At 34.8% G+C, this 15,246-nt stretch overlaps 1 protein-coding gene across 4 annotated transcripts in view; it reads right to left on the minus strand.

Moving 5' to 3' along the window:
* The window catches only part of UCHL3 (ubiquitin C-terminal hydrolase L3), a 45,222-nt gene that overhangs the window by 22,516 nt on the left and 7,460 nt on the right, over positions 1 to 15,246 (minus strand). For all 4 annotated transcript variants that reach the window (XM_053933768.1, XM_053933756.1, XM_053933763.1 and 1 more), the window contains 4 exons: positions 9,307 to 9,435; positions 6,067 to 6,223; positions 5,646 to 5,731; positions 4,500 to 4,547 (listed from right to left, as the gene is read on the minus strand). In XM_053933768.1, coding sequence (XP_053789743.1) covers positions 4,500 to 4,547; positions 5,646 to 5,731; positions 6,067 to 6,223; positions 9,307 to 9,381 — 366 coding nt within the window. In that variant the 5' untranslated portion in view covers positions 9,382 to 9,435. The remainder of the gene's footprint in view (positions 1 to 4,499; positions 4,548 to 5,645; positions 5,732 to 6,066; positions 6,224 to 9,306; positions 9,436 to 15,246) is intronic.

Consider the following 15,246-nt stretch of genomic DNA (forward strand, 5'->3'; position numbering starts at 1 on the left):
ACGCAGATCCACAAATCGTTTGTCATTTTAATATTTTTGAAGGGTTGTGGTTTTTCAAAGGGAGAGGGTGGTTTTGTTTTCTTGTAAGAAGGTACCCGAAATGCTAAGGTGTGTGGCAGTACAGAGTTTCAAAGCTTACGAACTGCTCAAGAAGGCATCAGAAGAACAAGTTGGTAAAAAACCCCAAATGCAAAACAAAAGGAAAAACTCAAAGACAGCTCAGCACAAAGCAATAAAATAAGGATCGGCTTAAAAGTATGTACAGTTCTGCAAAGAAGCCAGTTCTATTTTCCACATCTTAAAACATCCTAGATATTATAAATAGAAGTCTATGCTCAGCAGAAGACTCATGGAAGAATAAAGAGGATCTTGAGTATCTGGCACCTATTCTACTCTCAACAATAGCTGCAGTTCAGGAACTGTTACACAGAAAAAAGTACACTGGATCGATGAAGCTTTAAGGTAAAGAGCTAGAGTTTTTTTTTGGTTTTTTTTTTTTTTTGGTAGCTTTGGATATGAAATACCTGCCATTTAAGAAGGTGTAAGCTTCATCATCATAAACTTCAACAGAAATACTGTTACAGGAATCTTACATTAATTGCCCTCATTATGGTATTTGAACACACGACCAGAAACAAACCACCCTTGAAGACAACAAGCCACTTCAGCGGAACCATTCCCAGATCTTACTACTTGCTACCTAAGTAATTTTAAACAGACCTACATTATTTACATGGAAGTATCCATAAAAAGTACCCATAAGACTGCTTTTGCTATTTATTAGCTCTACTGTAGCAATAAAGTGAGACATGGAGCCACACAGCCCAGAAGTATTAACACAACCTGGTCCAAAACCTGGCCTGGAGGATTGAGTGCAAATTTACAACCCTTTTAATTAGCACACTTGAAATGAATTATCAAAATGAAAACTGCTTAACAGTTCTTGAAAGTTTAATTTCCTTGAAGGAAAACAGTCTCTTTGATTTTTAAGAAAAGTGGTTGGGGTTTTTTTTAAATAAATAAATTAAACACACCTATCAAACTTGGAAAGCCTGTTAAAGCACCCATCAAGGCAGAACATTCTATAGTTTTCAGCTTCAATCCATTTGCTTAGCAATTCATCCTCATGTTCAGCCAAATAGATCCCACAGTAATGATACATCCCAGAAGCAAACTGATGACTGTAAATTCCAGCAGTCATCATGTGGAATCTCGAAGCCCATTACAAGTAATATCTTGCCTAATGTGGGGTATTTTCTCCCCAAGAATAGCTCTCTAAAACACATGAAATTTAGGAGGAAAAAAAAAATCTGATTACAGATTATAGTAAAACAGAAACAAATCCTACCTACCAGACAAGATGACAGAATATACAGATATTAGGAAGATAGTACTGCTTTATGCTATTACTTCTGATTTTTATTTCTAGCTAGGCTTGATTTATTTTGAGGTTAGAAACACTTATGCACATGAAACAGAAAAAAGCAGAAAATGCATTAGCATACTGTAAAAACTAAGCAGCCACTGAGATTATAAAAAAGTCTGTGAAGACATAGCATGACTGTCAAGGGCAATCAACAAATAGAGACTTTACAGAAGTATTAAAGACCGAATCCTCAAATATCTGAAACATCAGAACCCAGAAAAAAACCAACCAAACCCACCAAACAGTATAATCAGAAGATAATACTCTCTGCACACTGTGCTATTTTTCAACCTTCTGCAGCTCATGAATCCAGAAAATTTAACTTTATCTTGACCGTATGATGGTGTGTTTTTTATGGTGAAAGGAAACATCCTTCTTTCCTAAACAAATCAGTGGAACTGACTGCTATCCATCTGACTTTTGGAAGTTATTCTGTCTAACACAGGTAAGTTTTAGCAAGACTTTGTAAAAACGTGAGTGGACAGTAGTATGCAATACCTATCTAAGGGACAGAACTACCCATAGAGCGGGCTTTTCTCATGAAGAACACAAGCCAAGTTAATCATACTAAGAAAAAGTAGGCCTGCATGTTTTTTTAATCTTTACATCTGTAAGAGACCTAGAAAGGATCTGTAAAGACCTAGAAAGTGCTTGTGTTCACAAAGCACTAACTATACAGCACTTACTATCATTAAGGAACTAAATAAGCCACTTTACTCAAAGGAATGATTTCTATAGAATATGCCTTGAGTATTTGGGCAGTGGAGGGGGTGCATGGAGGTCAAAAACCCCAGTCATAGGAAGGCAACCTTGTTCCTTTTCAGTGCTCTTAAAGAAACTTTAAATTCTCAGGAAAGTAATCGTAACAAGTAATGGATATGCAAGACAAATAGGATTCTCTTCTTTCTTTCCCAAAAGGTGCTAGAAATCCTCAACTCACCCCACAGGACAAGTTAACAACCTCATATGACCTGCATATGGTGAACTTCAGCACCTGCAAGATCATGCTGTTTATCAGTTCCTTCAACCCCTACATGGAGAGTACACAGTGACATTTAAAATGTACCCATGGAAGGAAGAAGAGATTAACTCACTCTACTGCTCAATTACACTTCTCAGCATATTCGTATTTCATATTTGGTTTCACTTAAGAAGAATTTTACTTTAAAATAAAGCAAGTCCTTAGGTACCAATGAAAGGGGAGGCCTTGCTGCCTTGTTTAACTACCATCTGGTAGGACAGGATTTCCAGGCAATTTGATGTTCCAGTAACAAAACTTGTTTGTTTCTTCCCTCCTTGGTTGATGGATGAGAAGCATTCTGAAAAAATGATCCTGGGAAATGTATACAGTCTTTGTACTATTTCAACTTTGGAAACAAAAAGACAGGAAAAAGTTATTTCACTAGTCTAAGGAATAGCCATATTGAATTGCTTACAGATAGAGTTATAAAAAATGGAATAATAAATTATTGACAAGAAAACTAGCTATTCAATATCTGTGTTTAGGCATGGTTGCTAAGACAATCGTAGTTTTTTATTATGAAGAGAAGTCTTCATCTTTCCACACAATTATTAATCTTTTGTATTGTGGTTATCTTGATCAGGAAACAAATTAATTAGTGGAAGTTCAAGAAGTTAAGTGTCCATTATTAGGAGATTCTATCATCACTTAGGTGCTTCCTGAATCTTCATGAAGACTCTCAAAACACATAGCCCTTGTATTTTCTTTCTCAGTCATTCCATAATATCTGCCAGAAAAATGCAGAGACAGATCCTTCCCTACATGAACCTCACAGTCCCATCAAAATAACTAAAGAAGCTTCTCTTTCACAAGGATCTTAGGAAAAGATTCAGTCTTCAGCAATTTGTTGGGATAATCACTCTTTCTGAGCTGGCCAGGAATATCTAGAAATGGACTCATTTGGGGAAAAAAAAAAACAGACCAGATTTTTGGAGTATTTTACTTAGAAAAGGAAAAAAACCCACAAATTTGTTCTGATGCTTCTTCTTGAAATATAGAACCTTGGCTAATTTAGGGAACAAGATAAGAAGAGAGAGTGGTGTGGTTTTTAAAATAAAATATTACAAAGGACGTTGAGTATCTGTAACAGAAATAGTTAAAGCAATTCTCATCATTTCCATTTCCAGACAGGGCAAGGGGGAACAGAAAGGACTGCTTTGCTTTCTCCTACATTGTACAGAAGTCACTGCACAAAAAAAAAAAAAAAAAAAAAAAAAACCAAAAAAACCCCAAAAAAAACCCCCCCAAAAAAAAGAAAATGTTACCTACTGCACTTCAAAAAGAGAAAATGGATGAGTCACTGGAGCCACAGCCAAACATAGAAGTGTTTCTCTTTTTGTCAATCAAAGCAATGCTAGCAACAATACAGTCTATTTTTTTTTGTCAGATACTGAAATCTGAACCAGAAAGATGGAAAACTGACTTAGTATCATTGAAGCAGAAAAATGCTTGAATGTTCAAGTTTATGGTTATTTCAGGGTTCTTTTGTCAGCTATCAGGTTGTTTTTTTCCATATCACACAATCTGTTAGGGCATAAATACTTCTAAATGTATATATGAATGAGAATTAATCCAAATTTGTATTGTATACAAACAGCACACACACAGCTGCAAACTAACTACTGGACTATTTCTTTTCCTGAATTATAACTTTCCAAACGCTCATAAAATGTTCGATACACTTGTATGGTTACTATGAATCTTACAGTCTTACCTACAAATGTGCAACATGAAAACCTCAAGTTTCTGTCTGTTTTACTCTGAAATGAAGCTTAGAAAAATCTTTCATATTAGATAAGAGCTAAAAAAACCTAATGCAAACAACCCCCACCACCAAAACCCACAAACAAACAAACAAAAAGCCCCCAAGCTTCAAGTTTGGTTTTCCCCACTGCAATGCCACTTAATTTTGGACTAATGACACTAATGACCATTCTGAAAACCAAGCAATAATCTCAATTTCACTGTAAACCTTTAATATGTGATTGCTTTCATGTCAATTATATTCAACTCAAAGTAGTTATAAAAAAGACTTTTTTAAAAAATGGATACCTCAGTCTGACCTTCATGGGCACTGGATTCATGAGTGACACGAATAGCCTAAAATTAAAATATATTTCAATCAGACATTAAATGAGAGACTTTCAGTGCTGTAAGAACCATTTTTGCACTTCATTTTATCAATTACATAGATGTAACTATTTTTGTTCAGTGCTTATAATAAATAAAGAAAATAAACAAATCATCTTCACCTTCAAGGATCTCAGAAGACCACTGTTTCAGTTTCATAACAGTCAATTCAGGTCAAATATCTGAGAGTTTGTAATGGCACTTTTGCACACAGAAAACACTACAATCATTTTTTTACCTATCATTTTGAGCACAAAAAAATAATTTAGATAGAAGCTCTCATCAGTCATTTTGTGTCCAACATTTCCATAGAAATGTCATAAATCTCTGCTGTTTGTTTGTTACTACTTCCTTTAACCAGATGTTAACACTCATATTCCTGAGGGCTTCACAATATACTAAAATGAACTCTGACTTAAAAATCATCAAGGTTTTAATTTTGAGAGAGGATCATCATTACCATCAGGACAACAGCACTGTTCTCCATCCACCACTGGCCAGATGTTTCTGCCACATCCTTTCAAACAGCACTAATGATGTGGCTTATCACATTATCAGCTAGCTCATCTCATGGTTTAGGATGGTAGGGGAAGGAGATCATATTTCAGCCAAATCAGCTCTTTGTGTGCCTCAACTGCTAAAGGCATGGAGATATGACTAGAAGGCACAAATTTAAAAGAAGCAGCAAAAGGACTATCCTTTCAGCAATAGCCCCAGATCAGCTTAAATTGACCATTAAACTATATCCTGAACCCATAAAAAGAAAAGATTATGCACACATTTCCCATGCATTTCAAAGTAATTTTAAACTAAGCCAGGGATGAGATAATAGGGATAATATGGATGAGAACGTTGACAAAATCTGTTCTGCTGACTGAGCTATGGGCAGGCAGGAATACTCTAGAATACCAAAGCAGAGTTTCCTTTGTAGCAACTGTCTGATCACAAGCTCACTGTAAAATCAAATTTGTTTAGCTGCTTCACCAAGTCAACCCCCAAGGACAGTACCTGCTCATGCAAGTAATTCTTACACCATTTTAAATAAAAATAAAAACACATGATACTAACTTCATAGGTTTCTAGGTATTTGGCCCTCTCTTCAGGAGTCATAGATAATGAATCTTCTAGGAACTTTTTCAATGAAGAATTAGTTTCTTAAAAAAAAATTTAAAAGACATAATTAGTGTCATGTTTTAATTCCAACTTCATTCACACCTTACAGAATCCAATGAAAGATCTGAAGATAGAAATGCACTGTATTTTTAAGACACAGAGAGTTGACTGCACTTTGCAATGTTTCAAGTACTTTAGTTCAAAAATTAGTATAAAATAATAATTTTGTAATTATAGGTAAAAATGCACTCCTTCAGCCTTTAAGAATGGTTATATTTAGAGAGAATAGTACAAAACATACCCTTCCCTCCATGGCTTCCCACAGTTGAGGAAAAAAAGGGAAAAGCCAACAAAAACCAAACCAAGAAAATCTTACCAAAGTTCATTTTATCTCTGTTGTTTGCAATAGCATGAATTAGCCCAATTGTCCCACAAGCATTGTTAATGGTCTGCTTCATGAAATACACTGATGATTTGACATCTTGTCCCTTAGCTTTTATCCTCTCTTCTTCTTCTGTTCTGAAGGTTTCATACTAAAAGGAAAGTTAAAGACACAAATAGACAAATAGCTGCAGTTATTTCACAAATATTATGAACATAACATCATTCAAGACAAAACAACTTATAGAATACAACAGCTAATTAACACTGCCATTTGAAATGTTTAACACGTGGTCCAATAAGTATATGTAAATTTACCTGAACTGCCCTATACTGTTTCTTAACCCAGTGCCTTCACACTTGAAACATCATTTTGAATATGTGTTATCTAAAACAACTTTAATTTTTTTTAAGTATTTCCTTGATCTGAGCTCATGTCACCATCTCTCTTCAATGCAACTAAAGGCTTTTTAAGGACAGAGGTGTCAAAGTGCTATCAAGAAAACCATAATACTTCAGGTGACTAATCATCATGAAGCATTCTTTAAAAATTACACTGTTACATTTCATTTTTCCCAGGAATATAAAATAAGATCTATGTAACACCCAAGGCATCAAAACAGGCCCTTCTGAAGTAATATTCACAAAGTAAACTTTTATATGCTGTAGCAAAAAGAGAATTTACTTTGACTGAACAATCTAAAGTACTTGTTTTATAAAGATCATATTTGACTAAAACCTGTTATACTGTGCAATAGCGTGTTGATTTTGTGCTTTTATTTTTTGTTGCTGGCTGTGATTTGTTGGTTCTTTTGTGTGTGGGGGGGTGTTGTTATGTTTTTTTTTTTTTTTTTACTGGATTTGAGGTTTTTGTTTATTTTCTTTTGTTAAATTTTAATTTCAGACAGAAAAAGAAAGAAATAAATCCACAAATGTTCCAGTCATTGCTTCCCCCTTTGCCTCTTTTACTAGGTAGGTTTGCGGACAAAAAAAAAAAAAAAAAAAAAGAATTCTGAAGTAGATGTGCTTTTTATACAAGTATGATGAAAGTAAAGTAAGAACGCGGAATGTTACCAAGGAACTCTTCCTACAGACTCCTGAGAAATTTCCCTTGGGCTGTCTTTACTGTCAGTGACAAACAAAACCAAAAAACTTCCAGCATCATATTCCACTTCTGTAGGTTGTGTCAATGTTCTAAATAGGCTAAGTAATAGCAAGAGCATTCTAAACCATTCTAACAAAAAATAGCCTTCATTGAGATAAAAGTTTCATAGAGTTTAATTGGACAAAAAGTTCAGACTAGAGCGGTGAACAATACAGTTGCCATTCATTCCCTCCCAACCAAAATAAAATCCACAGAAAAAATAAATATAAGTGAAAAAATAAGTGCTGAGAATATCAAAAATACAATTTTGAGCAAGGGATAGACCAGATCATCTCAACAGATTCCTCCTAACCTAAGCTATATCCCATAATTTAGATTAATTTGGATCTATTAATTCATTAGGCCCAAAATGCTGACACCCACAATATTCCCTTTGTCTACAACATACTATGCAGAGTAAGAAAGCCATTGACCTTTAAAGTGTACAACAATCCTAAAATTATCTGAATGCTAACAAGAATAGCTTTTCCTAAAAGCAAGTTCTAGGAAATTGATATACAGGAACCACAAAAACCACTGAACTTCCAGACAGAACAGACAGACATGTGAGAAAAGTGTTTACAAAGGCAGCAAAGCTAATAGGCACTTTCATAAATGTAGACACAGCCAAGAAACAAATAAATCATAAATTAAATAAAAGTGTAATTTTACAGGCCATTTTGAAAAGGAGCTGAGGAGGAAAAAGCTACTCTATAAATACAAAATAATGCTCAAGGGTCTTGTGGAGTTCACATTGACCAACAAAAGCTTTAGAACATTGGGAGCTCCCATGAAACATTCATCGTTCACACAGCCAGGCTAAACAGTTCATAGAAACACTTGTGTCCCTGATGTTTCAGAAGGATTAACATGCTTAACACTTGGCTGGTGCTCAGATGTGACTGGTTGATGCAACAGGGCAAATGTTGTTTCTCTGGTTTTGTTTGTCATACGTTTCTTTAGGATGAAATCAGATACACCTTCTGGAACAAGAGCAAGGTTCTTTCCCATGGGATAATGCTCCCATAGCATGATTCAAAAAAAGGTTTGCACAAGCAGGGAGTCAAAAGAAAAGTGACAGTCAGACCTGTACCTCAAACTGCCAGACAGAAATGACAGCACACAGAAAACAATGCTTCAAAGGTGACAGAAAGGACATTTCCTGAGGACAGGTGAGTTCAAAGTTTGATTAGGCTCAAAACTATCAAGGTGGCTGAAATCAAGCTTGAAAAGTACTGCCTGCATAGCTGTTTTGGAAAAACTGAGAATGCAGAGATTTATAGGACATAATGTGTAGGAAGACTGACCTGTCACTCCTATCTATTTAAAGACCTTTTGTTTAGAAGTTAAGCTTCAATAGCTAAATGATTTGTCCTTATAAGCTACACATTCTTTTTAAGAGACATATTAAAAGAATGAATTGTGGACAGATTCTTTTCAATCTTTTTGGCTGACCTTATCACAATCATGTAATACTGTTATAAATTGAAAGATCAATATGAATCACACTATATAAAAGCATGTGATGACACAAAATAAGCACATTGAAGATTTAAGCAAAGTCCAACATAGTGAAAGACAGGGGGGAAATTGTTTTTCACCTTAATAGTATGTCCCATCTGTCCAAGTGAAAGCCACATCAATACTGATGACCAAAACGAAAGTGGATTAAGTCTGAAGGATTGTCATTGTAACAGGACAAAAACTCAAAAAGGAGTTGCATATTGTCCTACCCCTTATTTCTTATTTTCCTTATGCTATTGGAGCTTTCTGCTAAAATTAGCAAATCAAGCCATTTCACAGTGCTTATTATAAACTGCTGTAATAGAAAAGTGTGAGGCATATTTCTCTTTGCTTCTAAATTAACTTTTCCCATCACATTCTGATTTGAAATCAGAAATATACATGCAAGGTTATCAAAAGAAGGTTCTGAAACAAGCATTTTTTGTGCTATTTTTAATGAAGAAGTCTCTTGGATAAAGCTTGAGTCTCATCTTGATTCTAGTATGACACCAAAGTACAAGATTTAAGCTTTCATTCCCATTTCACTTATGACAAAAGCAATTAACTGATTATTAAATAAACATTTACCTTTTCTGTTATTGGAAAGAGAAGTAGTACTGCACATACAGGTCTTGGTACCATGCTAAGCAGTTCTGGTTCCATACCATAAACATCTACAAATTGCCAGTCAGGATGTATACCCAACTGTTTCAGGAACTGGAAAAGAAAAAAAAAAAAAAAAGCGTAATATTAAACAAGAACACTCATCTTTTCAGAAGCATAACAGAGTATCCACAATGTGAAATACATTAAAACCACCCATGCTTTTTAAAATTTAAGGAGAATAAAAGAGATACATGTTTTATTAAATAAGGCTGAATAAATCACACACAAACACACACAAAACCCCCATGTTTTACTTATTTAGATAGTCTTTACGGAAGGGAAGTGGAAACACTCCCAGCACTATTTACTGAAGCATCAAAGCATTTCAACCATTTTAAGTGTTCTATCACAAAACAGAAGATTTTGTGAATCTATTTTTACTGAATATTCATGTTAACTAGAAATCATCAGAGCCATTAGTCAGAGCACATATGAACAAACTTTATTTGACTCCATACGATATTATTTGACTCCATGACTTCAGAATACCTGGCACCAGTGCTCATATTGGAGTTCCTACAAGCAAAAAGACGTTAGGAGCAAAACCATAAGATACACACTTTAGTAAGTGTAGCTTCTACAAGAAAAATCCCTTCAAACTATGATGGAGTAATATATTTTGAAGGATGCTCATTTTTTAATTGGATATTCTTATACTCAAGTAAACTAGGCATCACAACAACAGCTGCAGAATTAATAACCACAGAGATGGTCAAAGACAATCTGAAATCTTTTTATTGTCAGTCTGGAAGAACCTAACTGAATTCAGGAACTGCTGCTACTATACACACACAGTGACCATTCACAATTACATGAAAAAACTAATTGTACACTAATTGTGGCATATATTGATCTATGAATGAACAAGAGGAAAAGGGGAAGTGTTAAGCATTTAGTAACTGATGAAACAAAAGACAGTGTATTTTGAACTTCTATTCTAACCATCTATATTGTGAAGATAATTACTACTTTGTGAATAGCAAAAAAAAAAAAAAAAAAATTCCAGTACTTCTCTTATTAATCTAGTGATTAATCTATTATTTTTATTGCAGGAAAAGTATCATAACTGAAAAAAATTCCATTTTCCATTCCAGTATCATTTGATATGTTGCAATATTACATGAAATAAGGGTATAAACACCCAAAAATAACAAAGACAACACTCACCTAGAAAAAGACCCCACAAACCAGAAAAGACAATGATAAAGAATCCCATTAAGTTACTGGACAAGTAAGTGGTTTAGATTGTCTTGTCCTTTCCTACACCACTGGGGAAAAATAATCACCAAACAACCAAATAACAAAAATAAAACCAACCCCTTTAAACTTAAAGTCCACAAAATGCTAAGCTAAACCCAGGAATGGTTTACTCAAACTCCTTAATTAAGATTTAAGATAACTAAAACTCCATTGATACAGGACACCTTTCATTATTCACATTACCATACCACCTAAAAACTTTACAATCTGAGAAATTTTAACTTACAGTAAACAATGAGAGTGACAATGAAAAATGATGGTCAGCACTACAGAGAACAGCAAGAGCATAGGCTTAGTATGACAGGCAGCAATGTTAACACACAACCATTCTAAGTCTACTGTAGAATCATAAACCAAAAATAAAATACTAAGGACAGATTCAAAATAGGCAAAGAAGATATCTCTCTGTGCATCAAGAGGGTTTCATTCAGGCCTGGAAAAAGATAGAAATATTCTTCTGAAAATTATTAAGTAGATTTTTAAAACTATGCTGAATAAGTCTTGTGTAAGACAGAGTGACAGATGGGTAACAGATGAACAATAGATGGTCGAATGGGAAGACAAATTCATTCCTGTTTTAGGACAGCAGGAATTTTCACTACGCTTTTTAGACGTCACTGACTAAAAAGGTGAGAGATCTTGGCTGTTTTCTTTTCCAATTATTTAGGGATTATCCAAGCAATTTTATTCTACAAATACCTACTGTAAAGAACAGTTAAGGTTCTTTGAGGGCTCATTCATTTTCAGCTGTTCACTTTCTCTTAACTTATTGATACTGTGTACGCAAGATAACATAAAATAGCAGCTTCATATTTCTCTGGATCTGAACAAGAGAGTATCAGAATCTTTTTCTCAGACACTGCTTATCACACCGCTGACAATTCTTAATTTATAGGTCTTTGAGCCTTCACCTTATAAAAGAAAAAAATAAAAATACTTGGCTATATTACAGTAGTCTTAGAGGAGCTCAGGAAGCAGCACAACAGCAGCACAAAACCCCCCATGCATCTGTATCTAGTATTCACTTTTTCACAACATTATTTTTACAGATTGTTGTCATTGTTTTGGTTGTCTCTTTTCTTCTTATCTTAAAAGACCTTGCTGAAAAACACTTTATGGTTTTTCACTGGTCCAGCTAACTAGTAAACAAAAAGCCACTTTAGAAACTGCTTTATACCCTCACCCTTATCTGCACTTCCTATGAATTTGTCTTTTTTGCCCCAGTATTCCAGAAGGCCCTTCTTTCTCACCTGACTACTACTGTCTATAACTAAGGGAGAGCACAGAGAAGATGGAGACAGACTCATCTCAGCAGCACACAGTAACACCGTAAGAAACAAGAGGCTGAAACATGGGGAAATGTAACTTGATAAGGAAGGCATTTAAAAATAAATTTAAAAAATAACAAACATAGTAAAACACTAGCACAAACTGTCCAGGAGACTGTGGAGTTTATGTCTTGAGAAATTCAGAACTTGACAAGTTGCTGAGCAACTTGTTTTTAACAGAGTATGGTTGGTCTGCAGAACTCAAAAGCCCCTTCCAGACTACCTCATTCTATTCTAAATGACCATAAATTGTAAATCTGTATGTCTAAATGTTGGTTAATAGCAAAAACATTATAATAGGCACTTCTAGGCACTCTACCTACGCAGCATGTGGTATAAGCTATTCTGTTTTCATTGCTGGTACCACTAATTCAGCCTATTAACTGAAAAAAGCAAAGCAGTTATCTGTAATGTGAGTTTAGAATCCTACTTCTGCCAACACAGTTACAGACAGTAGGAAGATTTGATCTATCAGGTTTATGGATTTGCAGAAAGGGTAAGGGGGATAAGACAACATAAGGGTGAAATTTGTTATAAACTTATGTAATAAATGCACAATTGAAATATTGTCTATGCAGCAATGTGCTTTTCTGCTGTCACTTGCATGTAAAAACAAAGTGAGGACAAAAACTTAAACAAAATAGGAGCTTGACATTTAAGTGCAATTAAAGGTGGACAGCTTCTGCAAATAGTTCAGGAACATCACATTTTAAATACTAAGGCATTATAGGCAAGACCTGGATTTTTCCACATTTTTCTGTGGTATTTATATAAAAGTTGGAACCATGAAAACATAAAACTGGCAAAACGCAGAAACAAAACTCTCAGATGCAGAAGTCAAGAGAGCTTCTGTGAGAAGAACCAACTGCTGCCATCCTCTTCTAAGCACAAATATAAACCAAACACCCACAGCATCTACATTTTATTGTATTTCTGCTGAATGCATTAAAGCATCTCTATATCATCTATATCTAAGACTCTCCTCTGCAAAAATGAAGTGTTCCTATGGCTTTAGGAAACTGGCAGGACAACATATAAATAAAGCAATTAAGACAATCAATATTTTCTAACTTTTTCATTAAAGCAGAAGAATTTTTGGCAGTTTATTGAATTGAAGGTAATTTTTTCCCTAAATAGTAGTAAGGCTCTGAATAAAATGTAACTGAATCATCATCAAGAAAGGGAAAATTATTCATTTCTTAAAGTATCCAATTCTTATTAATCTATATTAAAAATACAAATGCACAATATTTTGCTTTTAATTCCTTACACATCATTTCTAGAAGCATGCAACAAAAACAAGTCTATTTCAGAAATAAGGGAACCACCTAAACAATATTTTATTATTGGATCATTACATTGGATCACTGTTGGATATTTCTTCATTCTTTCATCATGACATTTACAGAATTAAAATGAAGGAGTAATTTTTCAGTACATTTTAGAGACAGCATCATTTCAGTCATATGTAGCAGCTGTAAAAACTTTAGTTCTGTACAGCAGGTCAAAAGGCACACCACAAGCAAAGAGATAGCTGGAACTTACATAAGATGCATTATTCTTCTTTACCAACTACTCCTCACTTAGAATGGCCACAGTATGATCTTGTTTAAACAAGAGATGACCCATTATAATAGACTTCCTTGGGAAAATCAAAATTTAATACAAATTCTTTAGTATCGTCAGGTTCTGTACTTTAGGACGCCATAATAAAGTTCAAACAATACAGCCCATTGCAAATTTTTTTTTTCAAAAACGTGAGAAAACTTACATCCCCAAAATTCTTATCCTTCCAGTTGTGTTCATTACTTTATGATGTCTAAAAGGGAAACACTGACTCACAGTTAGTGTTCCTGTTCTTCAAAATGAGAGGTATATATTTTTCACATATCACTAAAACAGCTTTGAAATTTAACACTCAGTATGCCCAAGCACTGCTGTACATATTCAAGTAGGGCATCCCACAGGCAGCCTTGCAAAAAAAAGCACTCAGAAATCTGGATGAACCAGTTGACCCAGGCTTCCTCTGAAACCAGTGAGCAAGAGCTTTAAAATGCTTCCAGCAGAGTCCTGATACTGAGACACTGATTCAAAACAGAATACTGTGTTATTCTGTGAAAAACACTTAACAGACCTGCTTCCATGATCTAAAACGTTACTCGTAACAGGAATGAGCTGAATCAATCCACTCTTCTAAATAAGCTGTTATACACATTTCTTTTTTAACAGTTTACTGAAACAACCATTGGATTCTACTGTCTCTGCTGGTCCTTTAAGCAAGAAAAATGTTGAAGTGGGAAACAGCATTTCAGTGCAGCAAGATATCTTATAATGCAAAAATAACTGTCACTTGTTTTCCACTTGGTCTTCAAGACAGTAAGGGTTTCCTCATAACAAAAACTAAGAAACTGAGCAAAAATGATCATAAGAAAGACCAGAAGTGGCAAGTACAAGTAGAGGAATGAAAGACATGGTTTTCTTAGCTTTCAATTACTGAAGAACATACAAAGACTGAGCTAAGGCAATCTTTTGATAATTCATATAAATAGTATTCTAAACCCCAAAACAAGTGACAATTTTCCCTGTGCAACATATTTACCTATTTAAACTCAGTAAGAGGGTTACATAGTTGGAGGTATTTTAAAGTAGAAGGAGCCATTCAGGAAGTGCTCTCACAATGGTCACTTAGAATTCCTTCATATTTATCCTTGTGCTTATGCTTTGCTGTACAACATCACAGGCTCAACATTCCCCCTTTGCTGGCTCTGTGGAAGAGTTTCTGGGATATTGTCTTTACAGAAAGACAAACTCTAATCCTGGTTTTCCACTTTCTGAAGCTACATAAGGAATAATAGGCTGTTTTCCAAGTATGTACACTATCTCCACTATTTTTCCCTCTGCTTAGCACAGAAGAGTTAAACTCCACTCCCTCACCTGAAAAAAAAAAAAAAAGTAAGCTTAGCTAGGCATTTTAGAAGAACATCTGTGTTTCTCCACATCCAACATCCTTTCACACCAAGACAGTACCTCAGTACTTCATCTATGAGCGCTACCTCCCAATGCACTTCAGGAATTGTGTGCACTGCACTTTCAATTATTTTGATCACTACGGCTTTTCTTTGGGAAAGCTTGTGGGATAGTTTGTTTCAGAGTTCAGGAAATTAAAAGACCTTTTAGGAAGACTAAGGCCTGCTTCCAAGATACTTAATTCTTCTCTGTATCTGCCTGACACCCTAAAGAGAGGTGTTCCATACATGGATAAAGACTGGCTGTA

The sequence above is a fragment of the Vidua chalybeata genome, chromosome 2 (genome assembly GCF_026979565.1).
Source record: "Vidua chalybeata isolate OUT-0048 chromosome 2, bVidCha1 merged haplotype, whole genome shotgun sequence".
NCBI lineage: Eukaryota > Metazoa > Chordata > Aves > Passeriformes > Viduidae > Vidua > Vidua chalybeata.